At 36.9% G+C, this 20997-nt stretch overlaps 1 protein-coding gene across 2 annotated transcripts; it reads left to right on the forward strand.

Annotated features, from left to right (window-relative positions):
- Nucleotides 1-1213: 1213 nt before the first annotated feature.
- On the forward strand, nucleotides 1214-20572 carry washc5 (WASH complex subunit 5). Of its 2 annotated transcripts, none has more exons than XM_053611621.1 (29): nucleotides 1214-1245; nucleotides 2337-2536; nucleotides 2707-2852; nucleotides 3639-3723; nucleotides 3798-3898; nucleotides 4155-4347; nucleotides 4819-4971; nucleotides 6600-6713; nucleotides 7069-7240; nucleotides 7657-7784; nucleotides 7986-8115; nucleotides 9370-9482; nucleotides 9969-10135; nucleotides 10708-10783; nucleotides 10879-10989; nucleotides 11664-11804; nucleotides 11915-11995; nucleotides 12083-12184; nucleotides 12705-12884; nucleotides 14467-14591; nucleotides 14675-14837; nucleotides 15047-15149; nucleotides 15674-15753; nucleotides 16588-16691; nucleotides 16799-16928; nucleotides 17362-17458; nucleotides 17567-17720; nucleotides 18412-18499; nucleotides 19223-20572. In XM_053611621.1, exons 2-29 carry the CDS (start codon nucleotides 2351-2353, stop codon nucleotides 19280-19282), a joined length of 3483 nt encoding a protein of 1160 aa, XP_053467596.1. In that variant the 5' UTR covers nucleotides 1214-1245; nucleotides 2337-2350; the 3' UTR covers nucleotides 19283-20572. The 2 variants fall into 2 exon arrangements, with proteins under 2 accessions (XP_053467596.1, XP_053467595.1); XM_053611620.1 differs by having other exon boundaries at nucleotides 1235-1245; nucleotides 2288-2536.
- Nucleotides 20573-20997: the final 425 nt, after the last annotated feature.

Genomic DNA, 20997 nt, shown 5'->3' on the forward strand with positions numbered 1-20997 from the left:
GATTAATGCCCACATGTAAGGTATAATATTGCACATAAACATATCTAATGTTTTCATATCTGGGCTGTGTTCCAATAATGTTTTCACTACACCCTAGTCGACGTCATGTTCTCAGTTTATCTTAATAGATGACCCTTGGAAGCAAAACTGGGCTTTTAAAGGTTTACTCAAAAGGCATCTTGAGCTGATGTACTTTCCTTTTCAAAACCTTGAAATTTATAATAATAATAAAAAAATCCAAACATGTCATAAAAATATTAATATAAAAATAACACAATTATCAAACTGTTATAATAAGATTCGCAAGCTAGTTTGTTTGCTAGCCAGCTGCACTTAAGTCTGTAGTTAGTTTGTATTGTGGCAGATAGCTATTAGCAGTCAGCTAGTTTGTGTCATGAGTTATTATCATGCTAGCTAACATTTGAGAGGTTAGAAGCAACCTCTCAAAATGTAGTTAGCTTTAGCTAATATGTTCTGATTTTCTTTGATGAAAACAGTGCTAATTTATCATTAGTAACCAAAATCAGGAATAAAGCCGCTGCTAGTTAGCCTTAGCTAATGTTTTCACACTGTGAAACAGGTGGCAATTAATTATCAGAAACTAAAACAAGTGTCATTTGAGGAAGTTATTTATTTCTTTTGTGAATGTTTCTTGTGTTTTTACTTTAATACTTTAAGTGTGTACATTTTTCTGCTTTAACCTGAGTGAAGCTGTACTTCACCTTTAACCTGAGTGTTTATTTAGATGAGTAGTTACATGTTTACTTGAGTACCCAAGTATTTGGTTACTTTGAGGACCTCTCATACCTGGACATATCTGTAGTTTAACGGAAACTGACTGTAAAAATGGCTAAAACAAAATTAAATAAGAATATTTTGGACTGCATTGTATTTGATAAGGAAAGTCGACAAGCAGAAGGATTCTCCCATTTTATATCAAACTATATATTCCCCAACTCCTGTTATCTTGTAATTTCTCTCTTTCGAAAACCCCCTTTAAAACTCAACATTTAATAAGCATGTTGTTCCAGCATGGAAGATTAGTTTTGTACACAATGTCTTCTCTCACAAGGCCAAACTCATGAAACAATGAATCAATTGTAATTACTTAAAAATAAACAAATAAATAAAAAAATAAATCAAGACTTTTATTTTGGTGAACAGTTTTAATGTCGACCGTTTGGCGTTAGCGGAAGCGTTATCATGTGAGAGTCACGTGACTGGGAAGCGGAAACGGATGAGAGGGTGAGTAGTGCAGTTGCATAGCTTATACATTTACAATTTTTATTATTGACATATAATAATAAATTACAAACCGCGGATTAAATAACACAGATATCTCTGCGTTTGCTGTTGGTAGTGAATCAGAATCAAGCGCGGTGTTATTTTAGCCTGCTTTATTATCCCGGGCTGATCACAGACACTGACAGTGTTATTTACACATATAACAACAACAACAACAACAATAATAATAATAATAATAATAATAATAATAATAATAATGGTTTTAAACCTGATTGTATCAGTGTTGCCGTTTCGTATAATTTGTCCTCTTCTTCTTCTTCCTCTTCTTCTACTACTACTACTACTACTACTACTACTACTTTTCCTTCATCTCCTTCTGCTTCTCTTTCTTTTTCCATCATTGCCATCTTCTCTTCTTCCTTTAGTTCTTGTTCTTCTTCTTTTTCTTGTTCCTTTTATCTTCTTCTCCTCCCATCCTTTTCTTCTTCGTCTTCTTTATCTAGTTGATCCTTGATCTTCTTCTCTTCCTCCTCCTCCTCCTTCTGTTTCTTCTTATTCGTTGTCATTTTCTTTATCCTTATCTCCTTCTCTTCTTAATTTGTCGTTATCATCTCACCTTGATCTTCTCGTCATCTTCCTCCTCCTTCTTTTTCATCAATATCATCATCATTCTTTTCTTCATCACTTCTTTCTTCTATTCCTACTTTTTTCTTTTTCTTCTCGCCCTCCTCCTTTTCTTCTTCTTCTTCTTCTTCTTCTTCTTCTTCTTCTACTATTATTTTCTCTTTCTTTTTTCATCAATGCCATCTTCTTCTCTCCTCCACTCTTCTTCTTCTTCTTCTTTGTCTTTTTTATCTAGTTGAACCTTGATCTTCTCTTTCTCCTCTTCCTCCTCCTCCTCATTTTCTTCTTCTTCTTCTTCTTCTACTTCTTCTTCTTCTACTTAGTAGTAGTAGTAGTAGTAGTACAATTTGTGAAAACAAAGGCAGTTCTAGTATTGCCTAAACGAAGTCCACGGCTGATAAACGGGTGTTCTTTGCAGTGCTGGCAGTTTATCATCTCCAGTATCATACTGTTGAATGATTTCCCAGAGTCTGTTGCCACCATGATGGACTTCCTTGCCGAGAATAACCTGTGCGGCCAGGCCATCCTGAGGATCGTGTCCCGGGGAAACGCCATCATCGCTGAGCTTCTGCGCCTCTCTGACTTCATCCCCCCTGTGTTCAGGCTTCGAGACAAGAGCGACCAGCAGAAATATGGAGACATCATCTGTGACTTCAGCTACTTCAAGGTAGCCTCCTGTTAATCATTGTTAATAGCATTCAATTCTGAATATTCTCACCAAATGGATACACGCTTACTTTCACAGCTGTACTCTCAACATACAGTCAGACGCATAATGAAATGCAAAACCTCTGTTCTGACCCTGATGTGTTTTGATGCTTGTGTGTGAAACGTCAGGGTCAGGAGTACTACGAGAGCAAGCTCGAAGCCAAGCCAGAACTTCAGGACCTGGACGAGGAGTTCCGGGAAAACAACACCGAAATATTGTCTCGCTTTTATCTGGCCTTTGAAGGTGTCCATAAATACATTGTGGACTTAATAAGGTGAGCAAACTGTAAATACAGTGAGTCGATAAATGCTAGACTTGCTACACTCATCTACCAATTTATTAGGCACACCTGCATGTTCATGCGGTTATCCGATTAGCCAAAAATCATGCAGATAAGACTCAAGAGTTTCATATCATAGGAGGATCATATCAAGGTCATAGGAGAATGGCCAGACTGGTTCGAGCTGACAGGAAGGTTACTGAAACTCAAATAACCACTCTTTACAACTGTGGTGAGCAGAAAAGCATCTCGGCATGCACGACTTTGAGGCAAATGGGCTACAAAAGCATTAGACCACATCAGGTTCCACTCCTGTCAGCCAAGAACAGGAATCTGAGGCTACAGTAGGCACAGAAACTGGATAGTTTAAGATCCTGAAATGGATATATTTAATGAATCTTGCATTGGTTAATGCTTACTTAATGATAGATCTTCACGAAAGATCACAACGTTTTTGTAAACATTAGAAACCACCAGGTGTTTTCATGTGTTGTAGTAATTTAGACATGGGCAATTAATTAGACCAGGGGTGTCCAATCTTATCCAGAAAGGGACGGTGTGGGTGCAGGTTTTCATTCCACCCAATCAGGAGCCACACCTGATTCCACCTGTTTAATCAGTTGATCTTGGCTTACAATAGACTCAAGTGTGGCTTCTGCTTGGTTGGAATGAAAATCTGCACCCACACTGGCCCTTTCCGGATAAGATTGGACACCCCTGAATTAGACCATTTTACTGTGACAGTATTGAGATGATGATAATTTCATGATGGCTTTGAAGGTTCCTGGATGACCTTAATGAAGGTGTCTACATTCAGCAGACTCTGGAAACAGTCCTGCTCAACGAAGATGGAAAACAGCTTTTGGTATGTCATTAAAATGAAGCATAGGTATTAAAGTGAAGAAATGTGTCCTCTTATTGATGTTTCCTCCTGTTCAGTGTGAAGCTCTGTATCTGTACGGCGTCATGCTGTTGGTTATAGATCAGAAAATAGAAGGCGAAGTCAGAGAGAGGATGCTGGTGTCCTATTATAGATACAGGTAAGGATGTAAATGGTTATTCAATTGTCTGGAGTTTACAATGATTAGACATTATTATATATATATTAAAGAACTAGATGATCATTGTTCAGTCTGAATAATACTGTCATCTCTTCAGCACTCTTTCTCTCTCCTTTTTGAACCCAAACCTGATGCATTAGTGGCATTATCTCTGTATTGAAACGTGATTCCTAAGCATTGATGACGACAGTAAACGCAGTGTCTGGGTTTTATTTTTTCCTTTCTCCCCACACAGTGCTGCTCGATCCTCAGCAGACTCAAACCTGGATGATATCTGTAAACTCTTAAGAAGCACCGGCTACTCCAGTAACCCTGGGGCTAAACGGCCCCCTAACTACCCCGAAAGCTACTTCCAGCGAGTCCCCATCAGCGCCACCTTCATCAGCATGGTTATAGGCCGCCTGCGCTCTGATGACATCTACAACCAGGCAAGAAACTCTTTTACGTTGCACTTCATTAAAAAAAAAATAGTAACACAAATTGTTTCTGTGTACTTATTCGTGTATTTTAAACGGATTTTTGGGGTTTGTTTGTTTTTTCTTATGTTTTTGGGTTGTCCTTGTATCCATTTGAGATTTTCTTCTCAAGAATTGCATGTTTTTTGTTTTGTTTTTCCTTATTTTTTTTATTTTTTTCTTCTTCTTCTTAAGAGGGGGTTTCTGTTGTTTTGCATTTTAGAGGATTTTTTTTTTAAAGAGGGTTTATAGGGTTGGTGGGGTTTTTATTTTAGAGTGGGTTTTGTTTGTAAATTTTCACTATCTCTAGAGTGAATTAGGTTTTTTTTTTTTAAGCATTTTTTGGTCTTTTTCTTTTTTAGAGATGGTTTGTGATTTTTTTTTTTTTGTTTTCTTTCCCTGTCTGTAATATTTCTACATTATCGATGTGCTGATGGTTTTCAGGTTTCTGCGTATCCACTGCCGGAGCACCGGAGCACTGCACTGGCCACCCAAGCAGCCATGCTGTACGTCTGCCTGTACTTCTCTCCCTCCATCTTACAAACACAGCAGGCCAAGATGAGAGAGATTGTGGACAAATACTTCCCTGATAACTGGGTAAGCAGTGTTACTGGAGGACATGATGCTGACAAACGTGTTGATTTTCTGCAAGTGTATGCATTGTAGGAGTGTTAAGTCATATCACACAAGCAAGAGTGCTGTTATACTGAATATTCAGTACAACAGCATGATTGCGCGTGTCCTGTTGTTTTTACACAATAGCTCTATAAACAGGAAGTTAATATAGAGTAACTGACATTTCAGACACAGTATGTCCAAATATTTTGTTTATCTTTTGCTCTGACAATTAAAAATACTTCCCTAAAAAACCAAAGCTGGATGGAGCGTTTTGAGAGAATTGAATTCTACAATTGCTAGAATTTGAATTTTATGTAGTGAACACAGACGAGTGCGGTTATGCTAAATATCAGCACTCTTGGAATGGTGCTTGTCAATCGGATTAGTGGACTGAAACAGTTGGATATTATTTATATATATTCTGTATATATATTTTCGAATAGTGCTGTAATTCAAAATACGCTCCTTTATTTATTTATTTATTTATTTATTTATTTATTTATTTATTTTGAAAACACAGTAGCCTGCTTTTTAAAGAGACCCATATCAGACAACAGTTTTTTTCCCCTCTACATTAAAAAAAAAAAAAATGCTAAAAGCATTTTCCTAATAATTTTATCATCACACGCTTGTTACATAGTTTTATGCTATTCGGTGTCAACCTCCAAAATGTGAAGTGTAAACAAACAAACAAACAAACGAACCAACAAGCAATATATTTATTGCAATATACATTTAAGTGAAAGACTGTAGTCAAAAATGCAATAGTAATATAGCATAATAGCATAGTAATATAATAACAAATAATAAAAATGTAATACATATGGAATAAATCGTGACAGAAAGGTGAAATGAACAACAGTATAGAATATAAAAATAAAAGAGAGTGTGTAAAAATGGAAGAAAAGTACAATAATTCAAATAATATAAATGTTAATTGCAAGTCAAATTAAGGAAAATAATAAAAGGTTGTTAAATGTTGTTGTTATTGTTGTTGTTGTTTTTTTAATCACTGATTATATGGAGCCCAATGAATGTTTAATGGTGAATGTGTACAATGATGTTTAATGATTTTAAACAATCCACTAGCTTGCCTACGATCCTGTTTGAAGTACCATGGCAGAAACGCGTGTGATGAAGCTAACACACATATGACATATAATGTCAGAAAGATATCGGTTCTGCATGTTGCTGATAAATGCCAGTGGTGATGTTTTGCAACACGAGTACGTGGTCATGTCGCCAGAAATTCGGTTGTCATTGTCCCAGTGTGTAGTGAGCCAGGATCTTTACCAGTGCCCCAACTCATGTACACAATATACTGATTCACCACCGAGGGAGCTAGGGAGCTGATTGAGACCCACTCCTAGTTTATCCAGCAGTCAGCGATGTACGAAGGTGCTGTACTTTTTACAAGATTTAAAAACTCTAAAGAGAGAGAAATCAGACAACTGGGTGTTTGTACGTTTTTAAAAATATTCAAACGTTTTCATAGCGTTTCATGCCATTTCAAGTCAACCATCAAAATGTGACGTTACGGGTAGATATCAAAATGTACACTTATCGTACTGTGAATGATATGCTTGCGGGTTCTCTTGTTGAATCAGGTGATCAGTATATACATGGGCATCACTGTGAACTTAGTGGAGGCGTGGGAGCCTTATAAAGCAGCCAAGACTGCACTGAACTACACCCTGGATTCAGCAAACATCAGAGAGCAGGTGTGTATACACACAACATCAGCTACACACTCCATTTACACACACACACACACTGACCGAGTCACACCATCATATATTATTACATTTCATGCCACTATTAAAACATTAATATATTAATACATTTGCCACTATAATAACATAGCAATTATCTTTGTTCTTTTGTTTTTTTACTAAAAGTGGTGTATAATTTTTTTTCCTTAATCTAAAACTTCATGCTCAATCTTTGTTTCTGTAATAAAATTTTTAAAGTAATACTTTAAATACTTTAATACTTTGTTTATATGAATGCAGTCCTGTTAAACTTAACAGGAACTGGTCAATTTCTGACGTTGAAAGGTTTTGTTCGTATTCGCAGTCGTCTCGCTACGCCTCCAGCGTGGAGAGCCTCCGACCGCAGGTGCAGCAGCTGCTGAAGGAGGGCTTCCTGAGGGAGGAGATCGTCCTGGACAACATCCCCAAACTGCTGAACTGCCTGCGTGACTGCAACGTCGCCATCCGCTGGCTCATGCTGCACACTGCAGAGTCAGGTCTGAGCCATGGCTCTCGATTTCAAATGAACCGTTTGACTAAACGAGTGATTCATATGAATAGTAAATGATTCATTTAATGAACGTAGTTTTATCACAGTCATTTGATAAAAATATATATTTGGGATTCAAAGTATGAACACCTGAGAAGTCCTTGATGTCCTGGTAGTTGTTTCAAGTCACTTTATTTGAGTCACTAGAACATGTCTTTGATTCTGATTCTTTTTGACTCGGTATTGGTTTTTAATATTTGGGTTTTTTTTAATCCCTTGTCTTTACTTCGTTCTATCTCTATCCACCAGGAGTTATTCTATTTTTACTTCCCCTCGTTTCCCCTAACAGAACTGAAGAACAAAATAGCTGGTTTGTTCACGACTTTTCTGTATAGATTGTAATCTTCATCTTGCGTCTTACAGTGTATGATCCGAACAACAAGAGACAGCGTCAGATCAAGGATCAAGCGATCACTGACTCCAAATACAACCCCAAGATCTTGTTTCAGCTGCTCCTGGACACGGCTCAGTTTGAGTTCATACTCAAAGAAGTGAGTTTCATCTTGCAACTTCATCTCACACATTCCCACCATCACGCTTCATGAATTTTTTTTAATTGACTAAGGTCATGAGTTATGCTTCAAAATACTACACCAAGTTACCAGGAGAAAAAATGTATTAAATGTTTCGTGTTTTTAAAAGCTATTGTTGAGTAGCACCATGTAGCACCATGCTGTTTTTGTATCATCCAGATGTTCAAGCAGATGTTGGCTGAAAAGCAGCTGAAATGGGAGTGCTATAAGAAAGAGGGATCGGAAAGGATGACCGAACTGGCCGAGGTGTTTTCTGGGGTCAAGCCTCTCACCCGGGTGGAGAAAAATGGTTCGATTCGCTTCTTTTAAACCAAAGCACACAATCGGTTTTTGACTTCCAAACACGTCAGATATGTTTCGTCTTTTCAAAAATGATCTTGACTGATGATTTTGAAAAATGATCACTGATGAGCTAAAAGCCACTGAACGGCGCTGGTGAGTGCGAGTATGGAATCGGTATACGTATAAGCATATGATATGAAAATACTCTTTACCAACAATAGTTTCTGTAGAATCTAACCAACAATTTACCGGCAACTCCACCTTGAACAAGCTTTTTATTTTCTACAGAACCTCTTCTTTGAGTAACCTAATATAACTAAAGTAAACATCGCTGAATGTTGTGGGAGTGTCTGAACAGTTACATAAGAAATAGAACAAAACAGGGGGTGTGCTGTTGTAGGAAAATAATCAACGGTGGGGTGGTGTAAGAAGTGAAATTTCAAATTTATATCCTGAATTTATTTCTGTAAAGCTGCTTTGTGACGGTGTCCATTGTTAAAAGTGCTATTCAAATAAAATTGAATCGAATTGCTTTACGAAGTGCCACGTAAAGCAGAGTCAGTTGATTTATTTTCCCATAAAAGCATACCCCAGTGTTTTTTTTATGCCTCTTATAGTGAACCGAATGTTGTTTTTTCCTCCCCAAGGATTAAATTTTTTTATTTGCTAATGAAACATATGCATTTGATCCATTTATAGTTACAGTTTTGGTTTGGAATGCCCACAAAACTAGTTCGTTCCAGTTATCACTTGTGTTATAGCAGCTATAAACAGTCTTATCAGTCTCTCTCTCTCTCTCTCTCTCTCTCTCTCTCTGTCTTGAAGTTAAAAAGCCCAAAAGCACTGAAAGTCCTGAAGATTTTCCCTGAAAAACTGTTACGAAGCGCTAACACTGGAGACTCCTTCCATAAACCTGTCCTCACAAAAAGCGTCACCATATCAACAATTATACTAATACTACAATTATTTCATGTTTTAATTTTTTTTTTAATACTTATATTAGATAGCGCAAAGTCCATGTGATTTAGGTGTTCCTATAGCAACGATAACGTTTTAGAACGAGCGTATTAATATTTACGTGTGATTTGTTATGCAGCCGGAACTACTTTCAGTGCTGCTGTTCTAGGAAATGAATTGACACCTTCTGACTGATCCGATTTAAGAATTCAGCTGTGCTGTGGTAAAAAAATTAAAATAAAAATGTCATGCAGCATGTTATAAGTCCAGTCCTCATTATTATGTTCTGCTGTTGCCTCCACAGAAAACCTGCAGGCGTGGTTCAGGGAGATCTCTAAACAGATCGAGTCTCTGAACTATGAAGACTCCACAGCAGCAGGGAGGAAGACGGTGCAGCTCATTCAGGCGCTAGTAGAAGTGAGCGCTGCTTTCTTATTCATTCAGTTATACACATGATACTGATGGAATAAAGCAAGATAGGACATGCCGTTGTGTAAGGAATGTGCCAACACTAAAGGCTTATTGATCTATTTTTGATGTTACATTAAAGTTTCAGCAGAACACAGAGGTCGTTATTAAAAAGGCTCTGAGACAACTGAACTCCTTTTGTGTCAAAGGATCTATATTGAAAACCTTTTTATAGCACCATTTCATCTGTTCACATTTACAATTAATGCTGATTATTAGACTTACGCGAGTTTTCTGTTACTATAGAAACTGTACCGTTCAAATCTTCTGATCAGCATTAATACAACAATAATCTCATAAGACAAAAGTCTACACGGTTCATTATCTGGTAGCCAATTTCTCATCAGTACGTAGTGAAATGAATAAGACATGATCGAGTCTGTGACCAGGTGCTGAGGTTTTCGATAAGCGCTTCTTCTGTTGTCTTATGTTCAGGTGCAAGAGTTCCACCAGCTGGAGTCTAACCTGCAGGTGTGTCAGTTCCTGGCCGACACACGCAAGTTCCTGCATCAGATGATTCGCACGATCAACATTAAAGAGGAGGTGCTGATCACCATGCAGATCGTGGGGGATTTATCCTACGCCTGGCAACTTATAGATAGGTAATGTCAACTCTGTCAGTGAGCGATGATACAAAGCAGGTCTGTGTAGTTGCACAGGAGTGACAGATATTTTCACACATGCATTTTAGGGATACTGTTAAAAAAGTCAAATAGACGACTTTGCGAATAATGTCGCCAAAGGAAGGAAAAGTTTACGAAAGCTTTACTCTACAGTCCATGAGCACAAAACTTTTAAGTGCTATATACATACATATACTGTTTTGAGTCAGTCTGGACATTAAAATTTTAGGATTGAAGAGCGAGCTGAATAATAGCTATCTACAATATTGTGGAGAAGTCTTAGGTACGTGCAAAGAATTACTGTAGTGCAAAGATGCCTTCAAAAATAATGAAATGAAATGTTTCTACATTGAAAAAAATCACACACACACACACCTCGTTCTGCTTTTTCCCTTGCTTATCAGCACATCTGTGACTCGGGAATGGTTGGAGTAGAGTCTGGGTTATTGCACTTACAGCACTCGTTAATATGGCTGCTCAGTCCTTATTTATTTATGGAATAGGGTGTCGTTGGAGAATCTTCACTCTTCACTATGATTTGTGTTTTTCAGTTTCACATCCATCATGCAGGAAAGTATCAGAGCCAGCCCGTCCATGGTCACCAAACTTCGAGCAACGTTTCTGAAGGTATGGCATCAAAGTATGTTGAACGTTAGTGAAGAGCGCTTGACGTTACCTATGTAGACATCTAAACTGAACTTTACAAAATCTGCTTTAAACAGTTGGCCTCAGCTCTGGATCTTCCCCTAATGCGCATCAATCAGGGCAACAGTCCTGATCTGCTCAGCGTGTCGCAGTTCTACTCTGGAGAGCTGGTGGCCTACGTCAGAAAGGTACTACCAGTTGTTATTTGGACAGAGTTTGGTTGTAGGAGTAATTTACTTTCCAGCCATGCTAACGATAGATTTTATTGGGCGAACCACTACTCAGTTAATGTTAATTGCCAGCTTTCATTTATTGGTAGCCATGTTAGCATGTTTGGTCAGCCATAACATTTAAACCACTGACAGGTGAAGTGAATAACACTGATTATCTTGTTTCAATGGCACCTGTCAAGGGGTGGGATATATTAGGCAGGTAGTGAACAGTCAGTTCTCAAAGGTGATGTTTTGGAAGCAGGAAAGCACCTACAATGGGCTTGTGAGTATCAGAACTGGTCCATGGAGCAATGGAAGAAGGTGGCTTGGTCTGATGAATCACATTTTCTTTTACATCATGTGGATGGCCGGATGCGTGTGCGTCGCTTACCTGGGGAAGAGATGGCACCAGGATGCACTATGGGATAGAAGGCAAGCAGGCAGAGGAAGTGTGATGCTCTAGACAATGTTCTGCTGGGAAACCTTTGGTCTTAGCATTCATAAGGATGTTCTATTGACCTAAACAATATTAGGCAGGTGGTTTAAATGTTATGGCTGATTGGTGTATAATCTTCAGAATATTCTAACATAGTAAAAGTAGTTGATGGAAACGAATCTGTCGCTGAGCCTGAAATGTGTCCTACTTTCAGGTTCTGCAGATCATTCCAGAAAGCATGTTCACCTCACTGGCCAAAATCATCAAGCTGCAGATCCATGACATCATGGAGGTTCCTACCCGGCTGGATAAGGACAAGCTGAAGGACTACGCCCAGCTCGGGGCACGCTACGAGGTGAGTGTGCTAGCATTTTGGTGGGTATATTTATCATGTTAATTTTACTGAAATGTGTGACCCTTAACCCCTAACCCTTACCCTCACCCTTGTTTGTCCTTTTTTGTCAGGTTGCCAAACTCACCCATGCCATTTCCATCTTCACTGAGGAAATTCTGATGATGAAAACGACACTTGTTGGAATCATTAAGGTTTGAAAAACATAATGAAGTTATATGTTGGTATTCCATGATGTTGTTATTAGTAAAATGATGTATTATATGCTGGTGTGGCTTTAGGTGGATCCCAAGCAGCTGCTGGAGGACGGAATAAGGAAAGAGCTTGTTAAACGAGTTGCTTTTTCTCTACACAAAGGCCTCATCTTTAACCCTAAAGCTAAAGTAAGAGCAGAACTCAAGCTTGTGATTTTGTTTGTCGTGGTTGCAGAATAGTCACTAGTTTAAGAGTCTTTTTAAATTCGTATTCAGAACAGAAATATGGATGATTCTTTATGCAGCTCGGTGTACGTCACATTTTGATTTCTCTAGCTAATGTGATGAACTGTCCACCTTTTAACACATCATTTCACTTTGATGTGTCACAATAGTTTTCCTGTTTAATACGTTTTTACAATTTTTCAGTTAAAAGAATGCAGAAGTTTTTGTTACAGTCCTGTGTACGATGTTTTGTGAATGAACACGTTAATTAATATCTCTTAATACACAACACGCTAGACATGCTTTTTGTTTTTGTGAATTTTATTTGAGTAGGCTATCAGTTAGAATATAGGTAGAGTGAACTTACTTTATCCTCAAGGGAAGTCCTTGGTTGCTTGTCTCACTGACCATCATTGATATGAATGCATTAAATAAGCATTATAGCCTTACAGCGTAAGCATGGGTAATGGATTCTTTTTTCCAGCCCAGTGAGCTCATGCCCAAGCTGAAGGAAATGGCTGCCACCATGGACGGCTTCTATCGCTCCTTCGAGTACATCCAGGACTACGTCAGCATCTATGGCCTGAAGATCTGGCAGGAGGAGGTTTCCCGCATCATCAACTACAACGTGGAGCAGGAGTGCAACAGCTTCCTCAGGACCAAGGTTTCCCCACTACGCTATCTGTATTACATTTGCATTTTACATTATATCTGTTTTAGCATCTACAATTTAATACACATTTTCAGGGCTGTTCTTGCTGTAAGAAGTACAAGCGGTCACTTGGCTTGCGAAAAGCCATCAAAAAGTCTCCCATTATCTTTTTTTTTCTTTTCTTTTTTTTTTTTTTATAAATCTTTTCTTTGTTTTTGTGAGTGCATTGTTCTGCAAGTCAACTGTAAGCTTGTTGCAGTTCAAATGAAAAGGTGTAGATTATTATCTACTCTCTTTAGTTTAGTTTAAAGGAAAAAAAATAGGTTCCTAATTAGTAAATCTTTAGAATAAGAGGTGTTGGCTTTCGTTTAAAGAAAAAATAAGTTCCTATATGGCTAGTCTGTAGAATAAGATATGTTTGCTTTAGTTGAAAGAAAAAGTATGTTTCTAACTAGCTAGTCTGTAGAAATAGATGTTAGCCTTAGTTGAAAGAAATATGTTCGCCTTAGTTGAAAGAAAAGTAAATTAAATAGCTAGTCTCTAAAATAAAAGCTACTAGCTTGTTGTTTAAAAGAAAAACAAGGTTTCTAACTAGCTAGCCTCTAGAATAAAAGGTGCTAGCTTTAGTTTTCAAGTAAAACGTAGGCTCCTAGCGACTATGTATACAAAAAAAAGATTGGTTAGCTTCAGTTTAAAGGAAAAAAGAAGGTTCTTGTTTCTTAACTAGATATTTTCAACAATAAGAGGTGTTAGCTTCAGTTTAAAGGAAAAGTAGGCTCCTAATTCACTACTCTCTAGAATAAAAGGTGTTCGATCTAGTTAAAAGGAAGAATTAAGTTCCTTACTGCATATTATCTGCAATAAGATTTTTGTTTTAAAAAAATAGGTTCCTAACTTGCTAATATTATGAATAAAAGTGTTAACTTGCAGTGTTGAAGTTGCGATCTTGCTAGGTAACATTAGCCTAATGCTTACTCATGTCAAACCTGTAATACACCTCTTTGTTTAGATGAACATTGTTTATTTTTTGGTAGTTTATGATGTGCTCCTCGTACTTTTTTGTTCGTCCAACCAAGTGATGTCAGACATGATGCAACACTCTTATTTTTGCTGAATAGCTTGCTGCAGGATGGTTGTAAAGCTGAGACGGATGACACTTTTTTAACCTTTCAACTTTCTGTTTTTTAGTGTGGTTTTTTTGTTTGTTTGTTTGTTTGTTTTCAATTTGCCTTACATTAGCCTCATTTTAAGGGCCTGTTATGGAAATTTCAAGCTGGTTATGTTTACTTCTCTCTTTCAAAAAAGTAAAAAAAATTTTTAAAAAAGAGCATCTCTGCTAATTTTAAATGTCACTAGTATGCAAGAAATTTACATTTCGACCCAAATTTCTAATGACCAAGTGTTGAAATGTATATTTATTAATGGAGGACTCATGACTGGCAGAACGTTTTCTGATGAATAAACAAAGCGCTGGCTCTTCTTTTTCTGTTTAGTCTTTTCAGTCCTCCATTCATATGAAATTGGCCAGACTTCTGTTTTCAGCGCTGAATTTGTAACACCGTTCATGGGTCACCATATTTGTTTTGTTCTTCAGATCCAAGACTGGCAGAGCATCTACCAATCGACACACATTCCCATTCCCAAATACCAACCAGTGGACGAGTCGGCCACTTTCATTGGCCGTCTTTGTAGGGAGATCTTGAGGATCACTGATCCAAAGTAACTAAAAAAAAAAATAATAAAAGATTTTAACATGTTTACCATCACTATGTTCACTTTCATTATTTGTCCTCTTTCTTTAGAACAACTTGTTATATACACCAGATGAACACCTGGTATGACATGAAGACGCACCAGGAAGTGACCAATAACAGGCTGTTCTCAGAGATCCAGGACACTCTGGGCACGTTCGGCCTGAACGGACTCGACCGTCTCCTGTGCTTTATGATCGTCAAGGAACTACAGGTGTGTGTTTATCGAAGTTATAAACGTTTAACAGTATCTTTTTAACATTTGAAACGAGCAGTAAGAGATTAGAATAATTAATAATTAACCCTGTTGAGAATTAGCAACAGTAAAAGAGTGAAACATTCGGCTTCTTAAATGATAACAAGTGAAAATGAGATGAAATTTGAATGAAATTTAATAAGTAATGCTTTGGCTTTTTCCTCCAGACTTTCCTGACTGTACTTCAGAAAATCATCCTCAAGGACAAAGCTGTGGTTGACGTCTTTAAAGCTCTGCTAAATGCTGTGAACCCTGTGAAAGGCATTGTGGGTAAGTCAACACTGCATTTTAAGTATACAGGTGCATCTCAAAAAATTAGAATATCGTGGGAAAGTACTTTTATTTTTTTCCGTAATTTAATTCGAAAAGTGGAACTTACATATATTCTAGATTTATTACACATAAAGTGAAATATTTCACACCCTTTTTTGTTTTAATCTCGATGATTACGGCTTGCAGCTCACGGAAATCAAAAATACAGTATCTCAAAATATTAGAATAAAGACTTTATAATACAGAAATGTCAACCTGAAAAGTATGTTAATTTATTTAACATTCTCAACAGCGTACATGAATTACATAGTGTGAATTTTATAGAAAAATTTCTCAAGTATTTTTCAATGATAATTAATATTAATAAAACTACCGGTGTATTAGTTTGTTTTTGTTTTAATGATAAATGCAATTGATTTGATTCTGTAAGCAGACGTTTACAGCCTCATATTACACTACAGATTTTACACTATAGCCTTGGCTCATAGTAAAATTATTTATTTGTCTGCTTTACCATACAGCCACAGCAAGCAAAGTGTACGCGAACGCTGTAGCCAAAACACAGAAGATCTGGCCAGCATATCTGGAGTCCATTATGAAGGTATTATGTCTGTGTGTATGTGTTTGTTTTTTTTTTGTTTTTTTCTTTTCCCACAGGCGAAGGTCTTCACTAGGGCTCAAACCCAGAGCAGACATTCAGAGCTGTTCATTCGTTAAACAATCTTAACAGGACACACCTGGGCAGCAAGAAACACCTGTCAGGCACCTGTTCCAATATTTTTGATCACTTGAAAAATGTGGTGGTCTGACATGAAAGGTGCCATTTTCTAGGTTGTTTAACACATCTAGATGTAAATATGAGGAAATGATAGCTGAAATTCTGATCTAACGTCTCATGCAACTCGTTTGCTTTCAAACACGAATGTCTTCAATGTACAGTGAAAACAATAGAATTGGCCTTGCTGTTCCAATACTTTTGAAGAGGACTGTATAGCCATAAGGTCGACATTTGTTTTTGTTTTTTATTGTAGTATGCATGGTTCTTTTATTTAATTTTTTTTTAAACTATATTTTGGACTATTAAAGCCATTCCTAAGAAAGGAAAAGAGAAGAAAACAGAAGGAAAAAAGGAAAAGAAATCTTTTAATTAAGAGAAAAAGAGAGAAAATAGAAAAAAAATCGGCATTTGTCTCTATGTGAGAGCCATTTTTGTACTTTTTCTTGTTTAGTCTTTGGTTTAACATGTTAATCTTTTTGCAAACTAAACATGTAAAAAATAAATAAATAAATAAACAAGTAGGTAAAACAACAATAATACAAAATCGATATAGTAGCTACATGACTTGGCTGATTTCAATGTTGTTTTCATTTTCATAGAACATAAGCCTTCTGGTGCGAGCCTGAATGGTCTGATTGGCTGAGTTGTTTGTTACAGGTGGGTCAGATGCAAATCCTGAGGCTACAGATAGCAAATGAGTTGAACTACTCGTGCAAGTTTGACTCCAAACATCTTGCAGCAGCTCTGGAGAATCTGAACAAGTGAGATAGTAGCCTTTATGTCAATCATTTATTCATTATTTTCCCACAGGCTGAGTGCCTCCTTTTCTCATTGGTTTGTCTTTCTTTTTTTTTGCTTTTCCTGGCAGATCTCTGCTCGCTGATATTGAAGCTCACTACCAGGACCCGAGCCTGCCGTACCCTAAAGAGGACAACACCCTGCTTTACGAGTTCACTGCCTATCTAGAGGCAGCTGGAATACACAACCCACTGAGCAAAGTCAGTCACGTTTGTAGCTAAAATCCTGACCATGATTGATAAATGTAAAAAGTAGAACTTGACCTTCACCACACTTATGAAAGCGTTTTAAGATATATTGCAAAAAAGCTGTCATGGGAAATGATATTGAAGGAAAATATCAGAAGGATGCTAGTATATATATTTTTGCCTTAGCTGAAGCAAATATCAACAGAAATTTGAAAGTGGGTATACAGTACAGATATGTCTCCCAGTCAGATTCGCTTAAACAGAGCTTATAGAAATACATTTTCATATTTGATATTCGAATAGGAACATCGCATTCATTTCTATTTGCTCATATAACTGCTCTGATTAATATCAAGTGACCATCATTAAAAGGAAATTCGAGACACGTCTGTTCTGTGATCATTTAATTGTTTATTAAATCGAAACTTTATTATTTTTTTCTCAGATCTACATCACTACCAAGCGCCTGCCGTATTTCCCCACTGTCAACTTCCTCTTCCTCATCGCACAACTTCCCAAACTCCAGTACACTAAAAACCAAGGTTCGACATTTACAAAGTCTCTGATTATATTACACAGCAGATAATGAGGTAAAAACAGGTCAAAGTTAATCTTCCAGCCTGATTGATCAGTGATGTCTGTCTGTGCAGGAATGACCTGCCGGAGAGCGGCCGATTCGGTCGACTGGGTTCCTCTCGTCCTGGGTTTACTGACGCTGCTCAAACAGTTTCACTCCAGATACACCGAGCAGTTCCTGGCTCTCATTGGCCAGTTCATCCGCTCCATCATGGAGCAGTGCACCAGGTATCGGGCTCAAATCCCATTTCTGAAATAGTTCTTCAGGGAAAAAATAGGATATGAATATACTTCTTTATAGTTGGATGTGGATATATGTATCTATATGTATTAGAGCTTTCAGGAACGAATCCTGCTGTTCAGATACTGTGAATTTTCATATTTATGTAGGCAAAGTGGGAAAGAAATCAATTTCGAATGATCAAGATCAACTTTTAGTGTTGAAACACACATTTGTAAACTTTCTGGCCAAATTACCCTTGGGTCAGTTGATCTAGGAAAGGGGGTCCGAATAAATGCAGGTTATTTATAGCATTATTTATATTCATATATGTTTTAAATTATATATCAGTTTTATCATTTAAAACAACACCAACAAAGCACTTCATGTCCTAAAAGTGATCTTGCATGTAAGTAGTTGATTCCAAGAGCCGCTTAGTATCTTTTCTGTAGGAGAACATTAAATGGAATTCTGTTGCTCATATAGTGTACTACAATACTATATTAAACTTTATGTAGTGAACATATACACTACTGCATTAAGGGAGGCTTAAGCTTAAAAAATAAATAAATAAATATATATATCTTCAAATGGATTTGATGTGATGTTCAGTGCAGCTAGAAAAGTTGAATATTAAATAATTTATATATTTTTTGTAAAAAATGAATGAATTAACAGTGCTTGTTGCTTGCTACACAGTCAAAAGATCCCTGACATGCCAGCTGATGTGGTCGGAGCGCTGATGTTTTTGGAGGACTACGTGCGCTATACAAAGCTATCCAGCAAGGTAAGTTCTTTTTGTTTGTTTTTTTTTCTTTAAAAAAAAAAATACACTTAATTTTCAAATTAATTCTTAGCAGTTTGGCAAAGATACTAAAACTGATCTGATTCGACATGTCAATAATGATCTGCTGAAGTAAGGACTAAAACACTGGGAGTGTGCTGTTATAGGCAAATAATCAGTGATGCAGATTTACTGTTAGCGCGCACCCTGGAGTTGATCATTTTCCTTTAACAGCACGTCCAGAAGTGTTTTATACTTGTTATACCGCAGCAGTTTGACAAAGATTACGAAGCATCACACTTTTTTATTCATTTCTAGCTACATTTACTGTTGTGGAACATCCATGAAACAAGTTAGTTTTGACAGATATAAATGTTTTTCACTCATGTTCTCTAGAAGTTAATCAGTCAAAAAACAAATTGGAGCTTGTTACAGAGAAATTATAAAGCTATAAGACTTTCCCGTGGTGGAAAACTTACCAGTGACACTGGAGACTCCTTCCATAATTGTTCAGTTGATAAAGTCTCCTCACAAAAAAGTCACTATATCAACAAAGATGTTTTTCTTTGTTAAATATCAGCATGTTTTTTTAAAATCTGTCTATTACGACGCATCTGCCAGATGTTGCCAGTAGTTAGACAAGTGATGCTGTTTGATTATACGAATAATATAATATCATATAATATTGAATACATGTAACAACTAGATTCATTCTGTTCTTTGCAGGTGGTGGAAGCGCACGTCCCAAATTTCATTTTCGATGAATTTAGAACCGTGTTGCAGTGACCCTTTTTGTCCACACGAGCACATTTTGCCAACGACCCCATTTTTGCCTTTTTCCTAAACAACTAACAATTAGTTAGTTATTAAACGTGTAATTACCGTGTAACATTTTCATCTGTCATTGTTTCTTTATTTTCTTGTTCCAATGCAGCTATACTGAATGTAGAGATAATTGTAATAAGAAGTTGTAAATAAATGTTTCGCTGAAGACATTTTGCATGTGCACATTACGATTACTGTACATAATAGTCTAGAGCAGGGGTTCGAATACTTTTTGTAGCCAGAGATCCCTTTGAATCCAACTATTCAAATATTAGGCAAATTATTTAATCGATTACAGTAATCAGTCCGTACAGGATTTCGTGGAGGTTTTTTTTTTTTTTTTTTACGTGATTGTCGCAGCTAAAAATGCTTGATTTTGTGGCGGCTTTTTTCAAAATTTGCGAATTTTTTTTGTTCTTTTTTTTTTTTGGTGAAAAACTACTTGAATTAGAGAAATTGCAACTGCACAAAATAATTTTGCACAATCTTTTGCAGTGATGTTTGTTGATAAACGAGACCTTTTAGCTGTACTCATGTTCGATGCACGTGAATCGAAGACGGCTCTGGCTGGATGTGCGTTGTGATGACGTCACATGACACGTCTTGGCCCAAATCTGCGGGAAACAATTTTGCTCGATTTTCGCATTAATTTCTGCAATTGCAAAATGGTGAACTCATGGAGGGACTGAATCAGGGGTGGCACCTTTACTCCAGAAGTACATCTGTCATTTGTCTATAAAAACATACAGACCTAACTGTCTATTTTGCTAGTAGCACTATACTGAGCCAGTCTCATTATAATACAATAACAGGGCACAACACACCTTTTAATGAACATCAGAGTAGTTTATTTCAACCCCACATGATTAATTTAGTATTTTACTCCTCAGGCAGCTAATAACAGCAAAAATTTCAGCAAAAAAAATTTGTTCACAGATTTAGATAGCACTAATTCTGAAATATGTTTTCAAAAATCAGACATGTTCACATTCTGCAATAGACTGTTTGTCACTGTAGAAACTGTCTGTTTAGCTAAACATTTAGACTTTTTCCAGAAAGTCTTTCTTACTTTATTTGAAGAATGTGATTTGAGGAACGTCCCTGTAATCGATTTAGAATACAGAATACGTGCATATGTCGCTTAAAATATTGAAACGTTAGCGATAATGATTCAGCACACAGTTATTAAGCACCAGTGAGCACCAATGCGCGGTTTACCATTTAATTTCTCATAGGAGATCTCCTTCAGGAGAAATATCCCACCCCTCAGCTGAACTGGAAGTTCAGACCTGTCTATTATTACCTGAAATGCTGGGTCAAATGCCAGCTCGCCCCAGTGGCTCTGGCGGCCCTGGACTGAATCATATTCATATTTATTAGACTCATGGAGCTTTGTTAGTTCTCATATTTCCACCAAGTTGTCATTTAGTTGTAGGCTTTAAACCGTTTAAAACAGGATAGTAACTGTCTCACGCTAAAAAGAGCACTAATAAATATAGGTTTAATAATGGTGCTGTGATTTCCACCATGTAACAAATTTTTAATAAATAAATAAATAAACAGATTGGTCACATGATCTTTGCAGGAAGAAAGCCAAATAACATAAAAAGTTAATATAGTGTGTTTTTGGTGAAATATAGTGTGTTTTTTTTTTAAAAAAGGTGATATTTAAACCC

The sequence above is a fragment of the Ictalurus furcatus genome, chromosome 23 (genome assembly GCF_023375685.1).
Source record: "Ictalurus furcatus strain D&B chromosome 23, Billie_1.0, whole genome shotgun sequence".
Taxonomy (NCBI): Eukaryota; Metazoa; Chordata; class Actinopteri; order Siluriformes; family Ictaluridae; genus Ictalurus; species Ictalurus furcatus.